Source organism: Schistocerca serialis, chromosome 3 (assembly GCF_023864345.2).
Source record: "Schistocerca serialis cubense isolate TAMUIC-IGC-003099 chromosome 3, iqSchSeri2.2, whole genome shotgun sequence".
Classification (NCBI taxonomy): Eukaryota; Metazoa; Arthropoda; class Insecta; order Orthoptera; family Acrididae; genus Schistocerca; species Schistocerca serialis.
In genome coordinates, this window is record NC_064640.1 from 893,398,102 (window position 1) to 893,425,348 (window position 27,247).

The 27,247-nt window shown below is 39.9% G+C and overlaps 1 protein-coding gene across 3 annotated transcripts in view; it reads left to right on the plus strand.

Moving 5' to 3' along the window:
- The window catches only part of LOC126471137 (delta(14)-sterol reductase LBR-like), an 887,948-nt gene that overhangs the window by 187,050 nt on the left and 673,651 nt on the right, over window positions 1-27,247 (plus strand). For all 3 annotated transcript variants that reach the window (XM_050099227.1, XM_050099228.1, XM_050099230.1), the window contains exons 6-9: window positions 6,939-7,019; window positions 8,937-9,017; window positions 10,879-10,959; window positions 26,789-26,830. In XM_050099227.1, the coding sequence (XP_049955184.1) occupies window positions 6,939-7,019; window positions 8,937-9,017; window positions 10,879-10,959; window positions 26,789-26,830 (285 nt within the window). The remainder of the gene's footprint in view (window positions 1-6,938; window positions 7,020-8,936; window positions 9,018-10,878; window positions 10,960-26,788; window positions 26,831-27,247) is intronic.

Genomic DNA, 27,247 nt, shown 5'->3' on the forward strand with positions numbered 1-27,247 from the left:
TTGCCGCTAGCCTAGCAGCTGCTGATGAGAGGCAGGGAGGCATGAGGAGTGGTTTGTTTGGACCTGATTCTCAGAGACGGTTGACGCAGTGGCCAGAGATGGCGGTCATGTGTGTACAAGGTGTGTGTGAGTGATTGTATGAATATGTGTGTGCTGTTGTTTTCTGACAAAGGCAATAACCAAAAATTTAGTTGTTAGAGAGTGATTGTCTTTTTTCTATGTGCCTGTCTGCGGCTCAGCGATCATCTTTACGGTGAGCAGCTACTTATTTTTATTCCTACTGATTCTCAGAGTATTTGCGCAACGTACCTGTTGCATGGAGTGATCACCATGATCTCATTTTATTAACATGGTGTCTGTGGCATGAGTGGACTTCCATAACAGCCCAAAACTGCAGGTCATTTCTACAGATATCTCTCTAAAGGATCGGGCGTGCTGATATGAAGCCATTCGGTTCCCACTAATGTGCAGGCCCTGCCCATTGAATCTAGTCTCACCGATCTGCCCGCAGTCCGGGTCTGTCCATATGTCGCATAATGCATTGGATTTTTGTGGTTTCCCTGGACTAAGGACTGCAGTGCTCCTGGACAGGCCAGAGGCCACGGGCGATGGATTTCAGGAATTGCGACTGTCTCACCACAAGTACATTGTACAGAGTGGCATTTCATAGACATTCTATTTATTCTAGTACATTTTGACACTTCAGAAGTAGTTTATATATTAGAAAGTATGGAAAATAAGAAGAAGAAAATTGTGCCAGTTGCTGGTAGTTTGCATGCTATGTACTCATGTATTTCTTGAATGAAAAACCATACAATATCTGTAAAATAATAGACATAACACAGTGGGTAATAACTCACAATAACGAACATAGTAGAATCAACATTTTACTGGCAGTCACCTATAGTGTTTGTTTAGACAACTGTTCCCTGTCTTATACGCTTCTTTCAAGAGGCCTACTTTTTTCCAAGGTTATTTCTGAAATTAGTGAAGGTATTTTAAATCTGTCTTGCGGCTCCAACGAAATGCGTATTTTTGTCACCAAGTGAGTTTCGCTGTATTGAAATAAAATAATATCAGTGGTCTTAATGAAACAGATATACCATTTCCCTTGCTTTCTCCATCTGAAAATAGTTCATTACAAAAGATGTTGCAATGTTAGTACTTAAGATTTTTTCGCACGCCTTTGGAAATACAGAAGTCCTTATATATTTTTGTTAACTTACGCTGTTAGTTACCCTCGATCTCAAAATTTGTCAGGGAAAAATGCTAAAACTTGTCAGGAAATTAGGGAAATATCAGGGAGTTTCAGTTTGGGAAACTTGTGACGACCATGATGTATAGACCATCCTATAGTAATAGACTCATTAACCTAACTAGCTTGTATCACAAAGATTGTCCACTGAATTTGATTCTTCACTCCAGTGCAATACACCAGTAAATACTTCTGCACCTCCAGGGTTTTGAAATATAATTACAAGGCTTTGTGTTATTGGCAGATTCAATCTACAGAAAGGAATTTTACATAAAAATACAAAGCTACTTGTAAACTGCTGTAGTTGTATACTAACTTCTCGAGAGAAGTTACTTAAATGTCAAATTCAGCTCCAGGTTAATGAAAGAAACATGTGTCCATGACATTTGTGCAGCCATCAGTGATAAACATAGGATTCAGACCAATCTATTTATGTAGTCTGTAATCTGAAACTTATAGTTTTAGTTAAGGTAATAAGAACTGGAACACTTTCCTTGTGAAAAACTGCTTGTAGTTTGGAGAAAACTTTCATTTGCTTCTAGTTACGGGGTATACTGTTGAGAAAATTTTGTTAAGTCCTTCATTACTGGAGTTATCCCATTCTTACACCTAACTTGACTTTTTAATACGTGAGTGTTTTTGTATATGTAATTATTTTTGTTTCAAAAGTGAACGTGTTAAAGATTTTCACAAGTTGTGGCTCAGGTTTAGCAACAATTGTGAGATTGGTTCCTCCTGTGTTGGGAAACAGTTTTATGACTTTTGACAATTTATCGTCATGTTTGTTAGGTTTCCCCTTAAGCTACAGTTCTGGTGGCTTATTTGATATGTCAAATAATGTGAGTATTACATTCCATATAAGTTTCCTTCTTTCCACCGATTTGGCTGAAAATGTAGTGAACAAACCTGTACTTCGTTGGGTAGGTATACAAGGTCTTTCTGTAAAAGGTCAGGTCTTCTGGTGGTTACTGGCAATTTGGTGTTGTTAAAGGAAAATGGCATTATTCAGTAAATGTCTGTATGTTACAAGAGAATAGTATATAAACCGTCCTGTAATGCACCATTTCTGATCTCCGAGGGTCCTTACAAAACTAAATAATCACAGATGTGGTGTAATTTTGTAGTTACTATCGATTGTTATGGCACCACGTACATTCCTTATTATAATAACTATGTTACAAATCAATGATGCACTCATGCGACATCGTGTTCAGAAGTAACATTTGCTGCCTGCTTGGGGCACCATTATCAGTGGGGATAACAAGATAGAGATGGAGTGGCACAGTGAATAAGGAAAAGTTTACAAGCAATACACTAGAGGTCACTGCACTCATATATTACCAGAGTATGCTGCACTGCCATTGGCTACAGTAGGAAAATGCACACCCCCACATGTTACAGTCTGACGCCTTTCACTGTACTTCACAGTTTTCGGTTTAATTACCAATGTTGATCAATTTTTATTTTTTTTCTGGGTAAGGACCAAGGAAATATCTCTCAAAATCATGCATGTTGATGTGTAATTTGTTCTCGTAGCATGTCAAAAAATAGCTTGATTACCTTGTACCCAGATAACAGCGTTAATTTCGTGACGAGTTTTGATTTGCTGTTACATATCTATGATTTTTTAAGAGCTGATGAAATTTATTACCACAAATTATTGTATAAACAATGTTTTGCATGTTTAATTTCCTTCAGTTACACAGATTTTAAACAACTTATTGCTGAACATTAAGATTTTTAATCATATATGCCAATTACACATGGTTTTGCTCATATTTTGGTTTTAATGTTTTCCTCATTCCTGCATTTTTCTCAATTTGTTGTTTTTTAAGGCTGGACCACACAAAATCTATTTTAAGTTTTTGTGTAGACATTTGTCAGTGGAACATGAGGAGTTCCCCAGGAGAGATTATTTTGGGTTAGATTTGAAACTTGCTTTGCTACCTGTCAGACATTTTATGGTATTTGACAATGATAATAAATTTTTGTTGCTGAATGTTGACCTCCTTTCTGAACCACTGACATCTTGAGTAATGGGAAATAAAGATCATTTTTGCCTCCAGTGTTGTCTGTATGGACATCACTGTTCTTATTAAATTGTGATGGATTATTTATGATGAATCTCATTAGTGAATGTATATGTATTGGATGGCACAGTTAAAAATACCTAGTTCCTTGAAGTGGTACCTACATGACATTGGTTTGGGAACACCACACATTATTCTTATTGCTCACTTTTGTGCAATTGGTACTTTGTTTCTAAGTGCTGAGTTACCCAGAAAATTATTCCATAAGACATTGAATGGGAATATGCAAAATATGTCAAATTAATTAATTTCCTCTTTCGACATTTGACAATTGTGTGAAGAGAAAAAGTAACTGAACTTAATTGTTTGAGAAGCTCAGTAGTACACTTCTTTCAGTTAAAATTTTCATCAATATACGCCCAAAAAATGGGAGCATTCTACCCTATTCGCTGACTTCTGCTCAGGTGCTACATCAATTGTTGGTATGACTGTGTATGTTGTAACAAAATTGAATATACTATGTTTTTCTCAAAATTTAGGAAGATTCCATTTTCTGAGAATCACTTATAATTATTTGGAAAATGTCACTTACAATTTCTACTGTTGCTTTCTATCTGATGGGAATTATTATAACACTAGTATTGTCTGCAAAAAGTACCAATTCCGTTAGTTGGGTGTTAAGTGGAAGATTATTCACATATATGAGGAATAGGAGTGGACCCAAAATTGAACTTTGTGGGACTCCCATTGTGATCTCTCCCCGGTCGCTCAAACTTTCTACCCTTCCAACATGTTGGAATCATTCAGCACACTTTTTGCATTTTGTTTTCTATGTATGATTCAATCTAGTTGTGTGTATGCTCATCAGTTCCATAAAACTTGAGTTTTTGTAAGAGAGTAACATGATTTACACAATCAAATGTCATGGAAAGTTCACAGAAAATGCCAACTGGCAATATTTTATTACTTGAGACTTTTACTATTTGATGAGTGAAGGTGTAAATAGCATTCTCATTTTAGCAACTCTTCTTGAATCCAAACTGTGATATGCTAAGTAAACTGTTTCTACTCAAGTGTGAGACTACTCTTGAATACATTACTTTTTTGAGTATTTTGGAAATGTCTGTCAGTAAGGAAATTAAACAATAATTCTTTAAGTCTGTCTTGTTGCCTTTCTTATGAAGAGGTTTAACAGCTGCGTATTTTACCCCATGTGGGAAAAATTCCCTGTTCAGTGATGCATATTGCATATGTAAATTGAATTTGACAGTAACATCTCTTTCTATATATTCATCATCTCATGTCACCTCTTTTAAAACAATGTATCCTATTCTCATTAATAATTGTATGAACCTGCCTCAGAGTGGTGAAGTACAATATTGTTTATTTACATTAATTGTGCATCATGAGGTAGAGCATTAACAATTGGGTAAACATTAATTATTTCAGCCTGAAAACTGTATACAAAAATGTTATCAATCAGTGTCCTACTATCATGCTGCATATGAGTTGAAAAATTGACTACAGAAATTAAATTGAAACACCCAAATATTGATGATAGGTCATTTTTGCTGTCCCTATCTTTTAAAAAAATCTACTTTGAAATCTACCCAAACTGCTAACTGTTCTTATCTGACAGGTGGCTCAATAATGCATCTAGATTTCTCATAAATAACTGAAATTTCCCATAGAGGAGATCTGTAGGCTGTTAAAAGTGTCAGAGAAGTATTCTGCAGCAGGAACTCGTAAGCACAAGCATGTAGATTGTGATCAACAAAAAACTATTTGTTTCAGTGATTGTTGACTTCGTGTCCAACTTTTACATACATTGCAACTCCTACATTTTCCATGATAGTATTACTTGGAAGTGATACTAGTCTATAGCCCCTGATACATAACTTTTCGATCCTAGTTATTATGTGATATTCAGAGACGCACAGAACATCTAACATTCAGCTGTGCTGCATGACCATTGTAGCAAGACTATGTTGGCTAATGTTAAAAGGCCAGCTAAATGAACCATCCAGACTGTTGTTCCCACAGTTACTGAAAAGATGTTAATCATCTTTAAGAAGCTCCACCAATTACCCACCAATGTTGTTGAACCTACTCTATGGCTATCTGTGTCATTTAGCCACACAAGCCAAGCCACAAGTTTCGGGGGATGTGTTATTTAAGCCGTGTAAAGTGACTTTGCCTCCAGTGGTATTATTAGGCTTAAAACTTAAACATTTATGAAATTCATTTGACCCCAGTTCCCGGTCTGATATCCCCACTCCATTTTCTCAGTTCACGCACGCCCTCCCACAGAATTCGCTGGCACAACCTGTCCCAATGCCAGTGTCTCTGGCAGAAGTCCACAGGTTGGGGATTTTTATCTCTCATACATTCTTGAGCTTTCCGTGCTTGGACATGGTATATTAGAGTATGAATGCTTGGAGGAAGCAAGCTGTGGTTGAATGGAGTACTGTGGGGTTTGGAGGGCAGGGCCACCCTGTCATGCAGCAAAGCAAATTTGGAAACAGTTAAAAATTTCTCAGAAAACCCAAGCAACCACCAACTTTTGTAATAATGGTCAGTTTGCAGCATCTAGAACATGTCAATAACAGAAAAAAATGTATTGTAACATTTAAAAACTATGTCCAAATTTTATATCAGTTGATGTCACTTAATGTTAAAGTAAATGTTAACTCACTTTCCAGACACTCATGAGAAGATATCATTTTCTGAAAGCTGCTGGACGTACTAAGTGTATGCCCCTTACTCGTTACGTTTCGAGTCATTCTCAACCAACTGTAGAAACTTTTTGGATTAATAATTAATTCTTCTACATCCCAGTTATCCAGTACTTTCACCTTTCCTGCTGTCTCAACTTTCGCTTCAGCAAAAGAGAATTGTCTTACAGGCAGGAATCCATTACGTCACCTAATGTACATCCGACAATCTGATGAATACACATGCTGTGTACGAGCTCAAGTTGCTTCCAGTGTTGCATGCAGACTTAGAGTGGACATTTGGGCCATTCAAGTATGGGATGACTGAATGAGTGTGACAGAAGTCGAATGCAGGTGCTCCCTGCATCCAAAATGAATATATTACTATCTGCCGGACTTTTGTGTAACTGTATGCTGCAAGCATTTCAAGCAAGCATAAAGGCCGGATGCAGACATCTACTGCCACCTCCCTCTTCCCCCCTTCCACCTCTACATACCCGGAAACTGCCCCCCCCCCCCCCCCCTCCCCTGCCGTATTATGTCACTGCAGTATCATCTCCAGTTTTTCCTGTTCACTCCTATCACCACAATTCCCACCTCCCCATCCTGGCTAGGCATGTGTCATCCAACCACCACTCATTCCCACCCTTCAAACTATTCTCTCGAGCATTCCACTCTCTTGCCATCCATTTGTGCCCTCTTTCCTTGTTTGGTTCCCTCCCAGTATCATTAGATTTAATCACTCGTCCTTTTCCTCCTTTTTTTTGTGTGTGTGTGTGTGTGTGTGTGTGTGTGTGTGTGTGTGTGTGTGTTTTCCTTATGCTGTTGGTTTCTTGTGTTGATTTTACTGTGTAAGTCTGTATGTACTGTCCATATTTAGATAGACTTCTTTCAACATATTTTGCGGAGTTCCTAATTTTGCTGTAAATCTATCTACAGGTGTTGCAGATGTCCACCCATCTTCACGTGAAAGATCAGTTAGTGTGTCAAAAGAAGCTGAAGATGTGAAATACAGGCCTAGTAAGTTTTATACCTGAGAGTATTTTATGATCTGTAACTGTCACTTTGCAAGCAGAGATGGACTAGAAAATGTGGCATCTGTTTTTGATGAAGTTAACATCAAACTTTTTGCTTGTTTGTAAATGATTAGACTTATAAATTTAAAGGGTTGTTGTGCTATGAACATAAATGCAAAGCCTCAAAGTTTACTTATTTTCTAAAAAAGAAGTGGTGATTTGGTAGTTTTTTGACTCTAATGTTTGCTTTTGCAAAAATTTCGACCCCCCCCCCCCCCTCCCCACAAAGGTCTCTCCTTGTTTCCTTCTTTTGGCTGTGTTTAAGCTTCCAGCCGATGATGGTTTATTTTGAGAATCAGCGGTATTTTCCCACTGGTGAACAGAGTGCTTCTCTGATTTGAAGTGTTTATCAACATTATTATTCTTTGCCCATCCAATTTGATAATTATGAAATCTCCAGAATTTTGATTATGACCTTTCATTGCCATTCATAGCTGTGTGACCCATGCTTGACAACTCAACAGATAGCACTGGGAAAATACTTGGCGTAAGTAGAACCAAAAATATCTCTATTTGCACAGCTAGGGGAAGAGTTCCAGTGTGGTCTAAAAATATTTATAGATTTTGTTTTTCAGTCACTGTAATGCAGAGTGCCAGACTAGAGTATTGCACATGTGTTCCATATATGCGTGCTATTTACACTGCTTTTGTGTGTGTGTGTGTGTGTGTGTGTGTGTGTGTGTGTGTGTGTGTGTGTGTGTGTCTCTACGACCCAGGACAACCGGGAGATCAGGGAAGAACCCAGGAATTTTTTCATCTGGGAGAAAACTGGGAAAAACTTGGGAATTTTTTAGAATTCTGGGAATTTTTCATTGTTTTAGTCTTCAGTTACATTTTTGTAATTTTGACTGGTAAAAACCGATACTCTAACAAAGGATATTATTGTACCCCGCTACTGCAGAATAATACTTCAACAATAAAAGATAAACGAAAGAAAAAAATGAAAATAACTTAAAATGCAAAGGAAATGCGCCATATACAACAACGACACACACTACTCATGCAAGCATCTGCCAACAGCAAAATGTGTCAAAGGCTTTAGGAAGACGATACAATGCTTCATAACAACAAGTTGCCTCCGATGAATGTGAAGTCACAACAGTTTACATTAGATTTGTCTTAGCAGTTACGAGCGGGCTCATGTGCATGTGCAGTTGAGTCTTGTTTGAGCAGGAATGTGGCTGTTGGCTGTGCAATCAGTTGCAGCAAGCAGCTAGATGCTAGCGGGAAAAGGGGGTGCCAAATTCATATTCTTGAGGAAAAAACACTTGTTTCACAAAGCGCCTAGCATTCAGCCCATGTTTGTCTGTCGATTATTCATATGATTTTGAAAGACTTCCCTGTTGGTTTTTGAACACATTTTAAGTTGATTTCAGTATAAATCATTAATCTATTTTTGAATGCGTGTATAGTGTGCGTGATGTCTCTGTTAGGAGAATCCTTGTCACATCTAGAAATGAACTTTCCGGAGACACAAGGGGACGGGGCTATACGAGCTGAGCAGAGTAAAGCCGAATGGATGAATGGCTAGGCATGTGTCATCCAACCCCCACTCGTTCCCACCCTTCAAACTATTCTCTCGAGCATTCCACTCTCTTGCCATCCATTTGTGCCCTCTTTCCTTGTTTGGTTCCCTCCCAGTATCATTAGATTTAATCACTCGTCCTTTTCCTCCTTTTTTTGTGTGTGTGTGTGTGTGTGTGTGTGTGTGTGTGTGTGTGTGTGTGTGTGTGTTTTCCTTATGCTGTTGGTTTCTTGTGTTGATTTTACTGTGTAAGTCTGTATGTACTGTCCATATTTAGATAGACTTCTTTCAACATATTTTGCGGAGTTCCTAATTTTGCTGTAAATCTATCTACAGGTGTTGCAGATGTCCACCCATCTTCACGTGAAAGATCAGTTAGTGTGTCAAAAGAAGCTGAAGATGTGAAATACAGGCCTAGTAAGTTTTATACCTGAGAGTATTTTATGATCTGTAACTGTCACTTTGCAAGCAGAGATGGACTAGAAAATGTGGCATCTGTTTTTGATGAAGTTAACATCAAACTTTTTGCTTGTTTGTAAATGATTAGACTTATAAATTTAAAGGGTTGTTGTGCTATGAACATAAATGCAAAGCCTCAAAGTTTACTTATTTTCTAAAAAAGAAGTGGTGATTTGGTAGTTTTTTGACTCTAATGTTTGCTTTTGCAAAAATTTCGACCCCCCCCCCCCCCCTCCCCACAAAGGTCTCTCCTTGTTTCCTTCTTTTGGCTGTGTTTAAGCTTCCAGCCGATGATGGTTTATTTTGAGAATCAGCGGTATTTTCCCACTGGTGAACAGAGTGCTTCTCTGATTTGAAGTGTTTATCAACATTATTATTCTTTGCCCATCCAATTTGATAATTATGAAATCTCCAGAATTTTGATTATGACCTTTCATTGCCATTCATAGCTGTGTGACCCATGCTTGACAACTCAACAGATAGCACTGGGAAAATACTTGGCGTAAGTAGAACCAAAAATATCTCTATTTGCACAGCTAGGGGAAGAGTTCCAGTGTGGTCTAAAAATATTTATAGATTTTGTTTTTCAGTCACTGTAATGCAGAGTGCCAGACTAGAGTATTGCACATGTGTTCCATATATGCGTGCTATTTACACTGCTTTTTTTTTTGTGTGTGTGTGTGTGTGTGTGTGTGTGTGTGTGTGTGTGTGTGTGTGTGTGTGTGCGCGTGTGTCTACGACCCAGGACAACCAGGAGATCAGGGAAGAACCCAGGAATTTTTTCATCTGGGAGAAAACCGTGAAAAACTTGGGAATTTTTCATTGTTTTAGTCTTCAGTTACATTTTTGTAATTTTGACTGGTAAGAACCGATACTCTAACAAAGGATATTATTGTACCCCGCTACTGCAGAATAATACTTCAACAATAAAAGATAAACGAAAGAAAAAAAATGAAAATAACTTAAATTACAAAGGAAATGCGCCATATACAACAACGACACACACTGCTCATGCAAGCATCGGCCAACAGCAAAATGTGTCAAAAGCTTTAGGAAGACGATACAATGCTTCATAACAACAAGTTGCCTCCGATGAATGTGAAGTCACAACAGTTTACATTAGATTTGTCTTAGCAGTTACGAGCGGGCTCATGTGCATGTGCAGTTGAGTCTTGTTTGAGCAGGAATGTGGCTGTTGGCTGTGCAATCAGTTGCAGCAAGCAGCTAGATGCTAGCGGGAAAAGGGGGTGCCAAATTCATATTCTTGAGGAAAAAACACTTGTTTCACAAAGCGCCTAGCATTCAGCGCATGTTTGTCTGTCGATTATTCATATGATTTTGAAAGACTTCCCTGTTGGTTTTTGAACACATTTTAAGTTGATTTCGGTATAAATCATTAATCTATTTTTGAATGCGTGTATAGTGTGCGTGATGTCTCTGTTAGGAGAATCCTTGTCACATCTAGAAATGAACTTTCCGGAGACACAAGGGGACGGGGCTATACGAGCTGAGCAGAGTAAAGCCGAATGGATGAATGGCTAGGCATGTGTCATCCAACCCCCACTCGTTCCCACCCTTCAAACTATTCTCTCGAGCATTCCACTCTCTTGCCATCCATTTGTGCCCTCTTTCCTTGTTTGGTTCCCTCCCAGTATCATTAGATTTAATCACTCGTCCTTTTCCTCCTTGTGTGTGTTTTCCTTATGCTGTTTGTTTCTTGTGTTGATTTTACTGTGTAAGTCTGTATGTACTGTCCATATTTAGATAGACTTCTTTCAACATATTTTGCGGAGTTCCTAATTTTGCTGTAAATCTACAGGTGTTGCAGATGTCCACCCATCTTCACGTGAAAGATCAGTTAGTGTGTCAAAAGAAGCTGAAGATGTGAAATACAGGCCTAGTAAGTTTTATACCTGAGAGTATTTTATGATCTGTAACTGTCACTTTGCAAGCAGAGATGGACTAGAAAATGTGGCATCTGTTTTTGATGAAGTTAACATCAAACTTTTTGCTTGTTTGTAAATGATTAGACTTATAAATTTAAAGGGTTGTTGTGCTATGAACATAAATGCAAAGCCTCAAAGTTTACTTATTTTCTAAAAAAGAAGTGGTGATTTTGTAGTTTTTTGACTCTAATGTTTGCTTTTGCCAAAATTTCGATCCCCCCCCCCTCCCCACAAAGGTCTCTCCTTGTTTCCTTCTTTTGGCTGTGTTTAAGCTTCCAGCCGATGATGGTTTATTTTGAGAATCAGCGGTATTTTCCCACTGGTGAACAGAGTGCTTCTCTGATTTGAAGTGTTTATCAACATTATTATTCTTTGCCCATCCAATTTGATAATTATGAAATCTCCAGAATTTTGATTATGACCTTTCATTGCCATTCATAGCTGTGTGACCCATGCTTGACAACTCAACAGATAGCACTGGGAAAATACTTGGCGTAAGTAGAACCAAAAATATCTCTATTTGCACAGCTAGGGGAAGAGTTCCAGTGTGGTCTAAAAATATTTATAGATTTTGTTTTTCAGTCACTGTAATGCAGAGTGCCAGACTAGAGTATTGCACATGTGTTCCATATATGCGTGCTATTTACACTGCTTTTGTGTGTGTGTGTGTGTGTGTGTGTGTGTGTGTGTGTGTGTGTGTGTGTGTGTGTGTGTGTGTGTGTCTACGACCCAGGACAACCGGGAGATCAGGGAAGAACCCAGGAATTTTTTCATCTGGGAGAAAACCAGGAAAAACTTGGGAATTTTTTAGAATTCTGGGAATTTTTCATTGTTTTAGTCTTCAGTTACATTTTTGTAATTTTGACTGGTAAAAACCGATACTCTAACAAAGGATATTATTGTACCCCGCTACTGCAGAATAATACTTCAACAATAAAAGATAAACGAAAGAAAAAAATGAAAATAACTTAAATTGCAAAGGAAATGCGCCATATACAACAACGACACACACTGCTCATGCAAGCGTCTGCCAACAGCAAAATGTGTCAAAGGCTTTAGGAAGACTATACAATGCTTCATAACAAGAAGTTGCCTCCGATGAATGTGAAGTCACAACAGTTTACATTAGATTTGTCTTAGCAGTTACGATGCTTGACAACTCTACAGATAGCACTGGGAAAATACTTGGCGTAAGTAGAACCAAAAATATCTCTATTTGCACAGCTAGGGGAAGAGTTCCAGTGTGGTCTAAAAATATTTATAGATTTTGTTTTTCAGTCACTGTAATGCAGAGTGCCAGACTAGAGTATTGCACATGTGTTCCATATATGCGTGCTATTTACACTGCTTTTGTGTGTGTGTGTGTGTGTGTGTGTGTGTGTGTGTGTGTGTGTGTCTACGACCCAGGACAACCGGGAGATCAGGGAAGAACCCAGGAATTTTTTCATCTCGGAGAAAACCGGGAAAAACTTGGGAATTTTTTAGAATTCTGGGAATTTTTTATTGTTTTAGTCTTCAGTTACATTTTTGTAATTTTGACTGGTAAGAACCGATACTCTAACAAAGGATATTATTGTACCCCACTACTGCAGAATAATACTTCAACAATAAAAGATAAACGAAAGAAAAAAATGAAAATAACTTAAATTGCAAAGGAAATGCGCCATATACAACAACGACACACACTGCTCATGCAAGCATCAGCCGACAGCAAAATGTGTCAAAGGCTTTAGGAAGACTATACAATGCTTCATAACAACAAGTTGCCTCCGATGAACGTGAAGTCACAACAGTTTACATTAGATTTGTCTTATCAGTTACGAGCGGGCTCATGTGCATGTGCAGTTGAGTCTTGTTTGAGCAGGAATGTGGCTGTTGGCTGTGCAATCAGTTGCAGCAAGCAGCTAGATGCTAGCGGGAAAAGGGGGTGCCAAATTCATATTCTTGAGGAAAAAACACTTGTTTCACAAAGCACCTAGCATTCAGCGCATGTTTGTCTGTCGATTATTCATATGATTTTGAAAGACTTCCCTGTTGGTTTTTGAACACATTTTAAGTTGATTTCGGTATAAATCATTAATCTATTTTTGAATGCGTGTATAGTGTGTGTGATGTCTCTGTTAGGATAATCCTTGTCACATCTAGAAATGAACTTTCCGGAGACACAAGGGGACGGGGCTATACGAGCTGAGCGGAGTAAAGCCGAATGGATGAATGCCAATCACTGTTTGATTATGTCGTTGATTGGGTTTGTGAATGATCCGCATTGTTATAATTACTAGCGAAATCCATAGATTCAGACTACCAGAGTGGAAATAAACGACTGACAGGAATAACAGGTGAGAAAGATTACGTATTATCTTCTCAGTGTATCCAAGAAAACGAATTTATGACAGAAAATTTTTGGCCAGATAGCTACACTAGTAAGGACCAGTTATACAGTCCCTGGCTAGCAGCCACGTAAGTTCTATTCTGTAAGTAACACAGAAAATGTGTTGTACGAACTCGTAATAATGCCTAACCGGAAAATAATTATGGGATAACAAAACCTGTGATTCAGGCAGGCTTGGTGAAGTTAATCGGTGAACAAATTTTGACAATGACAGGAATAGCTGCAGAATTGGTGATGACAAGATTGTTTGTTAGAACGAGGAAGAATAAGATGATTCGAAATTTATATAAAAATTTCCTAATACTACTTTTAGATCTCATTCCTGAGAAGCTGGTGTGTATGAATGACATGTGAAACTATTTCCTAACATAAAGCTTTTTTCTTGTAGCAGGCTTAACAAGCATTTGATATTGGTACTTCGGGAATTATATTCTGTCATATTAAAAAAATGTCCATTTGTGCCAAAGCAGTCTCGTTTATTTGGTGCGTGTTACAAAATTGCTGCAGTATTAGAAAGACCTATTTTGTTTTATCTAGCAGACAGCGACAAAATAGACGTAATCAGTTCGAGAAACCACACCAGTCTTGGGTACTATTTGTGTTAACAGCTTTTTGAATATTAGATAATGATATTTCGATTTTTCTTGTAGCAAAACGTTTGACGATCTTTCACAGAAAGGAAAGCACGCCATGTAACGCTGTAGCAAGATTAGAGAGAAAAAATGCTACAAGCTAAGGATTGAAGAAATTTGTACTTTCTTGCTTGTCTCTTGTCTTTATTAGTTTTATGTATTCTATATTTCATTTCACAGAAAACAGCAAGTTATTAGCTAATAGGCAATAAAGAGTGCAAATTTTCTGAAGAGTTCTTGTTCTCCTGATTACAAATAATCCCATCTGCTATCGAGGTGGTGTTTTTTTTATTTTTTTATTTTTTATTTATTTCAAAAAAAGAGAAGCAGGCTGCTACTATCAAACTGGCCGACTGGGAGCGGGAGAGGCACCACAGGACGTTTCAATTTCCACTGTCCAGAATATAGTTTGATGGCATCCATTAGAAAATATACACGTTTCCATTCCACAGAGCGAAATACAGTGACGTGCGATAGAAGAATGCTTTATGAAGAGGTGTGGCACTACACTTTTGCATACATGTCGTACATTTCCTCGAATACACGCTTCATGTTTCAGACTTTTCAGAAAGATGTGCACTACGAGATGAACATATTTTTGAAAATTCGATAATTTTTAGTATTTACCCGGTTCGCAAATATCGCAGATCCGGGATTGTCTGAGTTATAGTGGGTAGTCTCCATGTGACCCGTGTTTACATTTAGTGATTTTGCTGTTTTCTGTTTGTTTACTCTCATGTCAAATGAAAGCAAAATGGATATCTGTATCCGGGAGCTATCAAGTGAATTAAAATACATTCACATAATTACGGAAGGCTAAAATATGTCATTAGTTTCATATTCTATTGTATTTCCACCTTTCTGACAATCAAGCATTAATCACCTTCAGAACAATGAAGTTATTTTTGTCTGTTTGCTAATGAAATTTGGCTTTTATTAACCTGTTCCACAGAGGCAGTCAATGTAGTTGAAACGAAATGTGTAATTCCACACTAATGGCTAGTTTCAACTGTTCTCTGCATTTCAATGGCACATTTTCATCTTCTAGCACAAAAGGCATTATGCCATAATAAAGAACCAAACATGATATAATATAGTACTGGTGCTTCAAGAAAATTTACATCCCGAAAACCACACTGAAAAGCTTAATATCAGGTCAGGGTCTACTTCATTGGGAATCTGGACATACAAATGTCCCATTTAAATGTGCACACTTTAGTATGGTTCATGAAATTCGAATGCTCTTGGAGTATCCTCTGATGTCTTGTTTCTTTTATGACATAATGTATGATCATTCAATATTTTTACACGTACGTATATATGGGCTTCCTATGTCATGGTAGCTGCGCAAGTTCGGTGTCACCTGTTATCTGCGCTCTCTTGCAAGTGCTGAAACAAACCTATTTCTATTAGGTTGCGGGAAAATATTGCAAATGGTTGTTTGAAAAGCGTTACTTTCAAAGTAAATATCCTTTTATGTAAGTTGAACTGTGTGCGAGAATCTACCATGAATTTCTTAAATCACAGAGTGTTTGACTCTCATTTAAAAATCAACTCTTTGATGATGAGCCATTTAGAAGAATTTTGAACCCTGAAGATAAGACATTTGTCATTATTAAAAATTTTACTGCAACATTTGTGTGATATATCTTGAAGTGTAACACACACGAAAAAGATCAACATTATATGCGAAAGCTTAGCTTCTCTTGCAGCTTATTAACCTTAGAGCCCAATTTTATATGTGGAAGCTTTGCTTTTCTTGTAACAACACTATGTGTATTAATTTAAACTATTAACTTTCCCTGTTTGTGTGTTAGTGGTACTTAACAGTGTGTTGCTGTTGGCTGACTACATCACGTGCCCTATGCTCTGAATATCTCCTGTCATCGGCTGGCTAAATCACATGACATGAGCTATAACCGGCTTACAGAAGCGCATCGCAATCTCGATTTCAATGATTCGGAAAGTAACATGCGGTGTTTGGTGGAATTCCAATGTATACTTTCGTTATACGAAAATATGCAGCGTACATGTTGCTGCACATCAAAGATATTTCCAAAATGCGTCTTTTTCTCTGAGTTTTGTTTTCTATAGTGCCAGGAAATTCTACACCTGTGTCTAAAACCATAACTATTTAGAGGATTAACAAGGGAATATTTACAGTCACTTAACACAGAAAAAGCGTGTTTTCACCCTGGAGAAAGTGTATTTTTAACCTGGAAATCCGGGAATTTTTTTTTCCCTGTCCGTGTATACGCCCTGGTATGTGTGTGTGTGTGTGTGTGTGTGTGTGTGTGTGTGTGTGTGTGTGTTAGAGAGAGAGAGAGAGAGAGAGAGAGAGAGAGAGAGAGAGAGAGAGAGAAAGCTGTCTCGCTCAGTGAAAGCTGGGTGAACTTATTTACATGGCCACTTGGATCCCAAAGCCAAGTGAGTGGACATCACTGGCTTGCAATCTCTCCCACATAGGCTGTGAATTTGCAGTGTGCGCATGTGTGTTACAGTTTGCTGCAATCAGGGTTGGACAAAATGTACACAAATGATGAACAATGAATGAAGATAATTTTGTTTGTTATTTGTGAATGACAAATAGTATTCAAAACATTATTCAATTACATGGATAAGACATTTATTTCTCATCTGTAAATAAAAAGTGTTATGAACCTTAGACGAGTTTGCAATCAAATTACATTTATTGCTCCAATTCTTTGTCATTTATGAAACAAATGTGCCTTTTACTTTTAAATTAGTTTCGAGAACAACTCTTTATTTAAAATGCCTCATCAGAAACTTGATTCGATTTTTGAAGATTTGCCGCTGTGACACTGAAGGAAATATATGGTCCAGTCACATTAATGTTACCACCATCTGTTAAAATGTGAGTGTGCAATAACTGTTCACAGATGGCATGTGGCCGCACTAACAATGGAGGGCATATAAAGTGGATCAGGGGGATGCAGAAAACAATGCAGTCATTGTTGAAATGCAGAAATGGAGTGATGTATTGGACATCCAAAACGGTATGGTCATTGACTTTCAGGTCAAGAGTGAAAGCATTTCCAAAATGGCTAAGTTTTATAAACTGTTTGCGTGCTGCTGCAGTGAAAGTATGGCATGGATGGCAAAATGCCCCTGTCCAAAACTGGTGTTGAGGCAGGCCACAGATGACAGGTGAAAGACAGCAGCGGAGGCACGTACGGGCAAACAGACATGCAACTGTTGAATGCCCACGTGGACCAAAGGGCTACCAACAGTGTTTCCTTAACGACCATTCAGTGAATGTTACTGCATACAGGCCTGCGAAGCAGATGTCCGATTCATACAGCCATGCTAACTGCTGTTCATTGGCAACAAAGAGTGGAATTTGCCTACCAATACAACTCTTTAGCAACAGAGTTCTTACTTTGTTCGCTCATTTTGTAGAACTACAACCACAACCCAATTGCATATTTATACCAACAAGACACCAATATCTGATAGTGTTACAGTTCAATTCTTTCATCTTGGCGGCTCGCGCATGCCCGCCCAGATACGGGAGATTGCTGCGTTGCCAGTTGCACACGACGCACGCGCCAAGAGAAGCAGCGCCATAGCATAGTATAGTTTGCAAACTTACGTTTAGGGGGGAGCACGCAGTTCAAGACGTAAAGCCACCACCGCCGCATTAACCCTTTCGCTGCTACAAAGACGTGCTCCCTGCATTCCGCACTGTGCGCGATTTTGTCACTGCGCTGCTTGCCTGTGCAGATACATGGTGTTCCGACTGTTTTGACACACTTATCATTCGATTTCACAAAAACTATTTGGCCCAAAAATTTGATTTTTACACATCTTCTTGACTGATACCTTCCCCTGATAAATGACTTAATTTTGTTTCGATGTTCAACACAGTTATTATGCAGCATTAAATGTGGTAAACCATTGCACGAAATTTTGAAGAGTTTGCAGAGGTAAAAGTCCATAGCGTATACTTTCCGTATGGTCGATTTTAGTTGCCACAATGTTCAGAAAGAAATGTGGACAAGTTACCTAAATTTCATATAAAATTTACTGTATTACAATATCTCATTTAAGTACCACATAGGTGTCGTATGTAATATTGAGAAATATTCCATCTTTCGCGACTGTAACAAAAGTTTTATTTACACCAGCGTGATGAGCTCTGACACCACATTCAATCACATCCCAGATGTGTTAGATGGTTTCAGATCTGGCAAGTTGGGGGGCCAGCATATCAATTGGAACTTGCCACTATGTTCCTCGAACCACTCTATCACACTCCTCACCTTGTGACATTGTGCATTATCTTGTTGAAAAATGCCATTGCTGTCTGAAAACGTGATCGTCTTGAAGGGGTGGATGTGGTCTCCAAACAGTGTACGATTCTCTTTGACTGTCATGGTGCCTTGCACGCACTCCACTGGAGCCATGGATACCCACGTGAATGTTCCCCACAGCATAAAGGAGCTGCTACCAGCTTGTATCCGTCCCACAGTACAAGTGTCAAGGAGCTGTTCCCTTGAAAGACGACGGATTTGCACCCTCCCATAGACACAATGAAGAAAGTATCAGGATTCATCAGATTGTGCAACGCTCTACCCCTGTGCCAACGCCCAGTGCCAATGGTTACGTGCCCATTTCAGTCATAGTTGCTGATGTCATGGTGTTAACATTGGCACGTGCACGGGCCGTCAGCTGTGGAGGCCCATAGTTAGGAATGTTTGGTGCACTGCATGTTCAGACAAACTTGTACTCTGTGCAGCATTCAAGTCTGATGTTAGTTCCACTATAATCTGCTGCCTGTCCTGTTTTTACCAGTCAGTGATGTCAGACATCTGTAATGACGGGTGGCCGCCCAACCCAACAACGTCTGGATGTGGTTTCACCTTGGTTTTGCCATGTGCTGAAGACACTCACCACAGCAGTCCTTGAACACCCGACAAGTTGTGCAGTTTCTGAAATGCTCATGCCGAGCCTCCAGGTCATTATAATCTGCCCTCAGTCAAACTCCGATAGATCGAGCGCCCTTTCCATTCTACTCACAGTCGGCATGCTCACTGATACTACGAGGTGCATTCAAGTTCTAAGGCCTCCGATTTTTTTTTCTCCGGACTGGAAAGAGATAGAAACATGCGCATTGTTTTAAAATGAGGCCGCGTTCATTGTCAATACGTCCCAGAGATGGAAGCACCGTATGGCAGATGGAATTTTACCGCCAGCGGCGAGAATGAGAACTGTTTTAAACACTTAAAATGGCGACGTTTTCCTTACTTGAACAGCGTGCAATCATTCGTTTTCTGAATCTGCGTGGTGTGAAACCAATTGAAATTCATCGACAGTTGAAGGAGACATGTGGTGATGGAGTTACGGATGTGTCGAAAGTGCGTTTGTGGGTGCGACAGTTTAATGAAGACAGAACATCGTGTGACAACAAACCGAAACAACCTTGGGCTCGCACGAGCCGGTCTGACGACATGATCGAGAAAGTGGAGAGAATTGTTTTGGGGGATCGCCGAATGACTGTTGAACAGATCGCCTCCAGAGTTGGCATTTCTGTGGGTTCTGTGCACACAATCCTGCATGACGACCTGAAAATGCGAAAAGTGTCATCCAGGTGGGTGCCACGAATGCTGACGGATGACCACATGGCTGCCCGTGTGGCATGTTGCCAAGCAATGTTGACGCGCAACTACAGCATGAATAGGACTTTCTTTTCGTCGGTTGTGACAATGGATGAGACGTGGATGCCATTTTTCAATCCAGAAACAAAGCGCCAGTCTGCTCAATGGAAGCACACAGATTCACCGCCACCAAAAAAATTTCGGGTAACCGCCAGTGCTGAAAAAATGATGGTGTCCATGTTCTGGGACAGCGAGGGCGTAATCCTTACCCATTGCGTTCCAAAGGGCACTACAGTAACAGGTGCATCCTACGAAAATGTTTTGAAGAACAAATTCCTTCCTACACTGCAACAAAAACGTCCAGGAAGGGCTGTGCATGTGCTGTTTCACCAAGACAACGCACCCGCACATCGAGCTAACGTTACGCAACAGGTTCTTCGTGATAACAACTTTGAAGTGATTCCTCATGCTCCCTACTCACCTGACCTGGCTCCTAGTGACTTTTGGCTTTTTCCAACAATGAAAGACACTCTCCGTGGCTGCACATTCACCAACCATGCTGGTATTGCCTCAGCGATTTTCCAGTGGTCAAAACAGACTCCTAAAGAAGCCTTCGCCGCTGCCATGGAATCATGGCGTCAGCGTTGTGAAAAATGTGTACGTCTGCAGGGCGATTACGTCGAGAAGTAACGCCAGTTTCATCTATTTCGGGTGAGTAGTTAATTAGAAAAAAAATCGGAGGCCTTAGAACTTGAATGCACCTCGTACATATACCATGCGTATGTCTGACTAACAGTGATTCCTCGCCAGGTGACGTTGCTATCTCCTGGATGGGTTCATATTGATAGTAGGTCGATGGTCAAATGTTCTGGTTGGTCAGTGTGTATAACTCACATTATTCGTTGGACACAAGCTACACAACTTAACACTTGTTTCTTTGTCATCTTTCACTATTCCTGGACTGTATACAAAAACATCTAATGTGGCCCTCCTTGTTACATCAAAAGCATTTCACGCTCGATCTCCCGAGTACATTCTGCCAGTCTCTCCCGTTTCCATAGGGATCTCTTGACAATTGACCTTGTCTTTGGTCATTGTACTCCACACTCTCATTTTGCCTGACTAAAGGTCAGGTGGCTGGTCTTTGACATAAGACGGCTCTTTATATGTTATTTAGGATTAAATGTTCAGTAATATCGTCAATGACTTGCCACTCACTAAATATGAGACTCAGGCCCTTAATGCTCTGCTTCAGTCTGCAAATATTATCAGCAAGTAGTTCTTTCAACGCTTGGTCCTTACTCTAATGAGAATTGTATCCACAGTAATACCAGCTTCCTAAGATTGCCTCTTTCGGTAAACCGCAACAACACCTCCTAAACTTGTGTGACAGTTACAGATAACAATTCCTGGTTACTCATTCCCAACATCTAACTCTTATTCTAGAGAACCACCACCATAGACAAGAAGTCAACTATATTTGAGTTGTCATTAAAGAATAGTGTAATTGTAACAAAATCCTGAAGTGGGTTGGCAGTTTTGTTTAGTATCATAACTTTGTCGCTCAGTTATGATAATTGGTCCACATTTGGTCTTTGTACTCTGTCTTGCAATTTACCTTTAGCCTCCCCCACATACTCATGTATCTGCTCCTGTAATTCATCAACCCAACCAACTGATCATTCACTTAGGAGTCTGTTTTTCTGTTCCTAGTTAACACTGGCTACACACTTAATGCTTGGCAGCTAATCCACCCTTGACCTTTGCGCTCAATATTGCAATGCACCAAACCTTCCCCCACACATGCATTTACCCCTTCACTCAACTCATTTAATTGATATCTCATTTGTTCGGTACAGAGCACCTGTTCCTGTCGACTAAATGCTGCAGTCTATTTTGATAATGCTTTATTCTAGCCTCAAGTCTACCATTAATCTAGCTTTAAGTCTGTGCTAACATTGGGGCCACTCCACTCTCACCCTTTTAACCATCTCATGTGGGATCATGATCAGAACTACCGTCACCTGTCTTAGCCACTAAAGTTACTCAGTTATGGTGCCATCACCGTTGCCTCCCCTGATCCACAACTCATACTGTAGCTCATGTCTTCTCAGTAGCTGGGGATTTTGTATGAATCGAACACACGTACTGGAACACACCAGATAGCTTTAGACAGGTTCCTAAGAGTCTCTCAGGACAACCCACCCCAGTCTCCCATTATGAGTAACCACTCTCTACAGCTATCAGTCCTGTTTTGCAATCCAGTGTAATGTGATTTGGGAGTGGAGCACTAGGATTTTTCTATTATTATTATTACATTCCTTTCTTTGTTAAGGACTTCTAATTCCCAAATCTCAAACCTGCGACATCCGTGGAAGTAGGCTGTACACCAGGTGTCAGAGCTAGTCACTGCTTGCGCGACGTGACTGTGACAGGAACAGCAGGACTGCCAGAGCACTTGTGGCAGAATCAATTGGAAACAAACAACCTTGCTCTGTAACAGAAAACGAAATAAGTAATATGCTAGGTTTCAAGCACTGTTTGCTTCTGTCAGCATTGCTAAACTGGCAGACTGGGTCTTTACAAATGCAATCAGTAAAACAATAAACTGACCAAGCTTATAAATTCCCTAAGTAAAATAAACATTATAAGCTCTTGTTAGGCACACTATTGAGTGATTTTAAAAATTATTAGACTCAGAAAAGTCTTCTGATAATGAAACATTGCTTAGAATTCACTATTAGGTGATGCCACATGAAGATGTGATATTTAGAGCCAATAATTCTTCGATGAGCAGTATACTCCCGTGTTACACTTAACTGAACTCTTTAATAAGTGAACCTTAGGCACCAATCTTAACTATGTTGGATATGAAGCTTCACGGGCTAGGGACACACCACACAAATAGCAGGATTAATTACATGTGAAATATGTACCACCAAACACCAAGTTAGCAATGATGATTTCTAGCACAGACAGGTTAGTGGCCACTGATTCAGCCACACCCAAACCACTGTCCATATAAAATGCTCCTTGACCTATCTCGTCCAAATGACTGTAATGTGACTTAAGCCTTCCACTGCTACAGACATTCCCTCTACATTCACCGCAGAGCGTGGCTTTGTTAGGGCTGTACTTCTTGCCAGAGGCTGTTACCTGTACTGAGAGACGACATTGTGGGCACTGTGAAATACTTGTCATCCGATTTTAAGAAAACTATTGAGTGGAAAAAAAAAAATATTTTTGCACAGCTTACACTCTGACATCTTTGCTTGATAAAGAATTGTATTTCTTTTTGTTATATACCATAGTTACACCAAATTAAGCAAAACATTGCATGATATTTTAAAGAGTTTGCAGAGTTAAAAAGGAATTGCCTAAACTTTGCTAATGATTGATTTTAGCTCACACAATGCAGTGTATGAAATGTAGGTATGAGGGTGGTTTGAAAAGTTCTTGGAAAAGAATAGAAAAAAGTACTTACATCACTGAAACTTTTTTTTATTTTTCAATGTAGTCTGCTTGTAGATTAATGCACTTGGTCCAACGATGTTCCAGTGCCTTGATCCCATCTCGAAAATGAGTTTCCTCCAGGGCTGCAAAAATAGTTGTCAACTCCGGCTATCAATTGTTTGTTTGAAGTGAATCTTCATCTACCAAGAAACATTTTCAGTTTTGGGATGAGATGGAAGTCTGACGGAGCCATATCAGGTGAATAAGGCGGGTGTGGCAACAATTCACACCTTAGTTTGTGTAATTTTGCCATGGTGACGACGTGTGTGGGTGTGTGTTGTTTTGATGAAAGGTGCTTTTCTTTCTTGCTAAACCTGACCTTTTTTCACGTATCTTCAGTTGCAGTTTGTCCAGGAGGTTAGCATAGTAATCTGCAGTAATTGTTTGCCCAGTTGGGAGATAATCTACAAACAGAATTGCCTTTTGCATCCCATAACATTGATGCCATGACCTTTCCCGCCGAAGGAATTGTCTTTGCTTTCTTTGTTGGTGGAGAATCAGCATGTTTCCACTGCTTTGACTGTTGTTCTATCTCTGGGGTATAGTAGTGCAGCCATATTTCATCTGTGGTCACTAACCGACACAAAAAAATCTTGTTCGTTTCTCCTAAAACGGGCCAAATATTGTTCTGATGTGTCCATTCTCATGCATTTTTGATCCAGCATCAAGAGTCATGTGGCTAGGGCCTCCCGTTGGGTAGACCGGTCGCCTGGTGCAAGTCTTTTTAGTTGATGCCACTTTGGTGACTTGCGCATCGATGGGGATAGAACTTGAGGATGATAACACAACATCGAGTCCCTGAGCGGAGAAAATCTCCGACCCAACTGGGAATCGAACCCAGGCCCCCTTGCACGGCATTCCGTCACGCCAACCATTCAGCTACCAGGGCAGATACCGTTTCAGATGACATCTGGCAAGTGTGAGCAATTTCACGCGCTTTCAATCGGCCATCCTCCATGACAATTTTGTGCACATTTGCAATGATTTATGGAGTAGTGACACATCTTGGCCGCCAACTGCGTGGATCATCATCTAAGCTCTCCCGACCAAATTTAAATTCATTTGTCCATGTGGCAACAGTTGAATATGAAGGAGCAGAGTCTCCCAGTGTGTTCTGGGAATTGGCATGAATGTCCTTTGCTTTCATATCTTTCTTTACGAAGTACTTAATCACTGCTCAAATCTCGAGTTTTTCAATCTTTGCAAATCACTACGCGGGAACGACAACAGAGTCACGTCACTGCCAAAGCTCTCTTGCAAGAGCACTGTCATGGCACGTGTTGACACACAACAGTCTAATGAATATCACGTGAACAACTCGCGTTAGTGCTGACCTGTTGTGGTGATTTCGAGAACCTTTCAAACCACCCTCGTAAGATATTGAAACTTTACTTAAAGTTGAGATCAGAATGATATCTCCTTTCATTCATGAGTTACTGATTTTTATATCCAACGGACAGACGTGCACATGTACCCACTTCTGTCGCTGCACATTGCGAATAGTGTGGTCACAACAATCATCACATTTCATAAATGGTTCAAGATATCGAAATGAGGTTTTTCACAAATAATATCATACCAAGAGGCATTTATGTTGAAATGTGGAAGTAAGATGTATGCAGCGGTGAGAGGTTGGCATAACACGACATGTAAACACGTGGAGTAGAGTGGAGCATGACACATCAACTCGTCCACAACATTTAAGGGGTTAAATGAAGGAATTAGCCCCTATGAGATCTTACGACTTATACTGAACAAGTGCTAACCTTTTCATGCTATCAGCTCTAACCATAGTTTTAGATCTTAATTCTTGTTGGGGGTTAGCCCTTTATCACAAGGCAGGCACTAACTAGCCCAAATAACCCAAGGTGGTTCTGGCACATGGTGGTAGCTTACCCACGAGCAGGGAAGCAAGTCTAATTTATCTCTTATTTTAATAATCATAGATTAAGAGACACACACACTAGGCAATGTGGTGTACACAGTGATCATGCATTACCAGAGAACACAACAATGAGACTAAAACTGCATTGCACCACCCGCAGTTACAGTCGAGTATAGAGGGAGCAATATGTGCACGAAATCCAACTAAAAGCCCCAAATGAAAGCTCTCCTCAGTCATTTACAATGAAACAATGGAGCAAATGCGGTTGAAATCAATCAAGAGAACTTAAACTAGGTATGGCAAAAGTACGTTCATTATAGGCCATTCAAGGAATACAAGGACGAGCAGCAAAAAAATTAATGTTTGCAGTGCAACTCAAAAAGTTCACACTGATTCTATTCTGGCACAGTTCACGTCATCGACCACTACAAACAAGACAGCTTGACCATGAGACAAAGTTAACTCAGCCAACCTCTCACAAGGTGGTGAACGAAAACTTTAAATACTAAAACACAGAAGACTTACTAATAATGTCCTCTCAATGATTTGCCAGCTTCACTCGGATGTCACTTGACTGCTTGCAGGGATATCACATTCCTCTTGTAACGAAGCCAGTACAAGTCTTGCCTCGATTCCATGACACTAAACTCTACAAATACCCCTGACTGAACAAGATATTAGACCAGCAACTATAGCTCATGGACTCAACAACAGTTTTGCACACACAGCAGATGTGAACGTCTCCCAGTTAGCAGCAACATGTTAATGTGGAAACACTTATAGAGGAGCAAAATCCACTTTCCAAATTCATGTTACAATTATATATGGAGATAGTAACTGTTCTCAAAAGAACAGATACCATTGATGACTGTGCAGCTTCTCTAGAATAAATGATAATTAATTGAAACCCCTCAGCTGCCGAAAGATGATGCTGATATACCTCAATGGGGACAGCTGAAAATGTGCGCCCTGACTGGGACTGGAATCCGGGATCTCCTGCTTACTTGGCAGATGCTCTATCCATCTGAGCAACTGAGGAGAATAGCGTGACTGCAGTGACTTATCCCTTGCACGCTTCCAATGAGACCCACATTCCCAACTGTCCACAGTTGACATGTGTAATGTTCCTAATAGATATTTGCCCATCTACTCATTACACACGCCAACTAAGGTGATGATTCCCATAAGAGTTCAGACAACCTGTACCCATTCGCATGGATGGAGGTCAGTGGCCGGGTAGCTTGTGGTGTAGTGGCTAGTGGTGCTGCCTCTGGATCAAGGGGTCTCGAGTTTGATTCCCAGCTGGGTCGTGGATTTTCTCTGCCCAGGGATTGGGTGTTTGTGTTGTCCTCATCATTGCATTATCATTTGGGAAAGTGGCGAGACTGGACAGTGAAAAGATAGGGGATTTGTACGGGCACTGACAATCACGCACAAACCAAATATAAGCAAAAATAGTTCCTCAACACACTCTCTGTCAGCCGATGAGAAGAACATTGATGTGCACAGAAGCCAGCTTTAGCAGTGTGAGAAGAATTTGAAATTTCCTCTCCCTCTTAGCCAGACTGTATTTCACCCTCTTGTCTTCCAGTCCAGGCCTCTTTTTCCAGCTCACTTCATACCCACTGGTAATTAATTTATTTCTATGTGTGTATGTACTTACCTTGTATATTTGGTTTCTTGTTTAGTTTCTACCATTAAGTGTATGTTTATTTACTTTCTAATTTTGTTCCCAATCCACAGGAGTTGCAGATATCCGCTCCTCTCCATTTAAAAGAACAGATGGTAAGTTGTATAGCTGAAATTGTTTGATGATCTGCAGTTATCACTGGTAGCAGACAAGGTGCAAGCTCATTGCTCACCTTGCCCACAATCCCAATTCCCCAAAGTACCCTGCACCACCTAGATCTCCCCACTCCCCACTCACCACACACCTTGCTTTCCCCATCCCACCCCACCCCATACGCCGCACTCCAAACTTTTTCCATCCCACCCCACTGACACCTGGCCCACACCACCTAGGCACTCTGTTTTATGTCGTCTCTGCATTGGTTATATTAGTTTAACCCAGAGTTTTATTTTATGTTACCAAACCATCCTCATGTTCTGGTTGCGGAGTCTTACAGACAGTAGCACACATCGTGGTGGAATGCCCCTTTCCTCTGGAGCTCTATGCTAGGCATGGTCTTTTGGGTTGTTTGC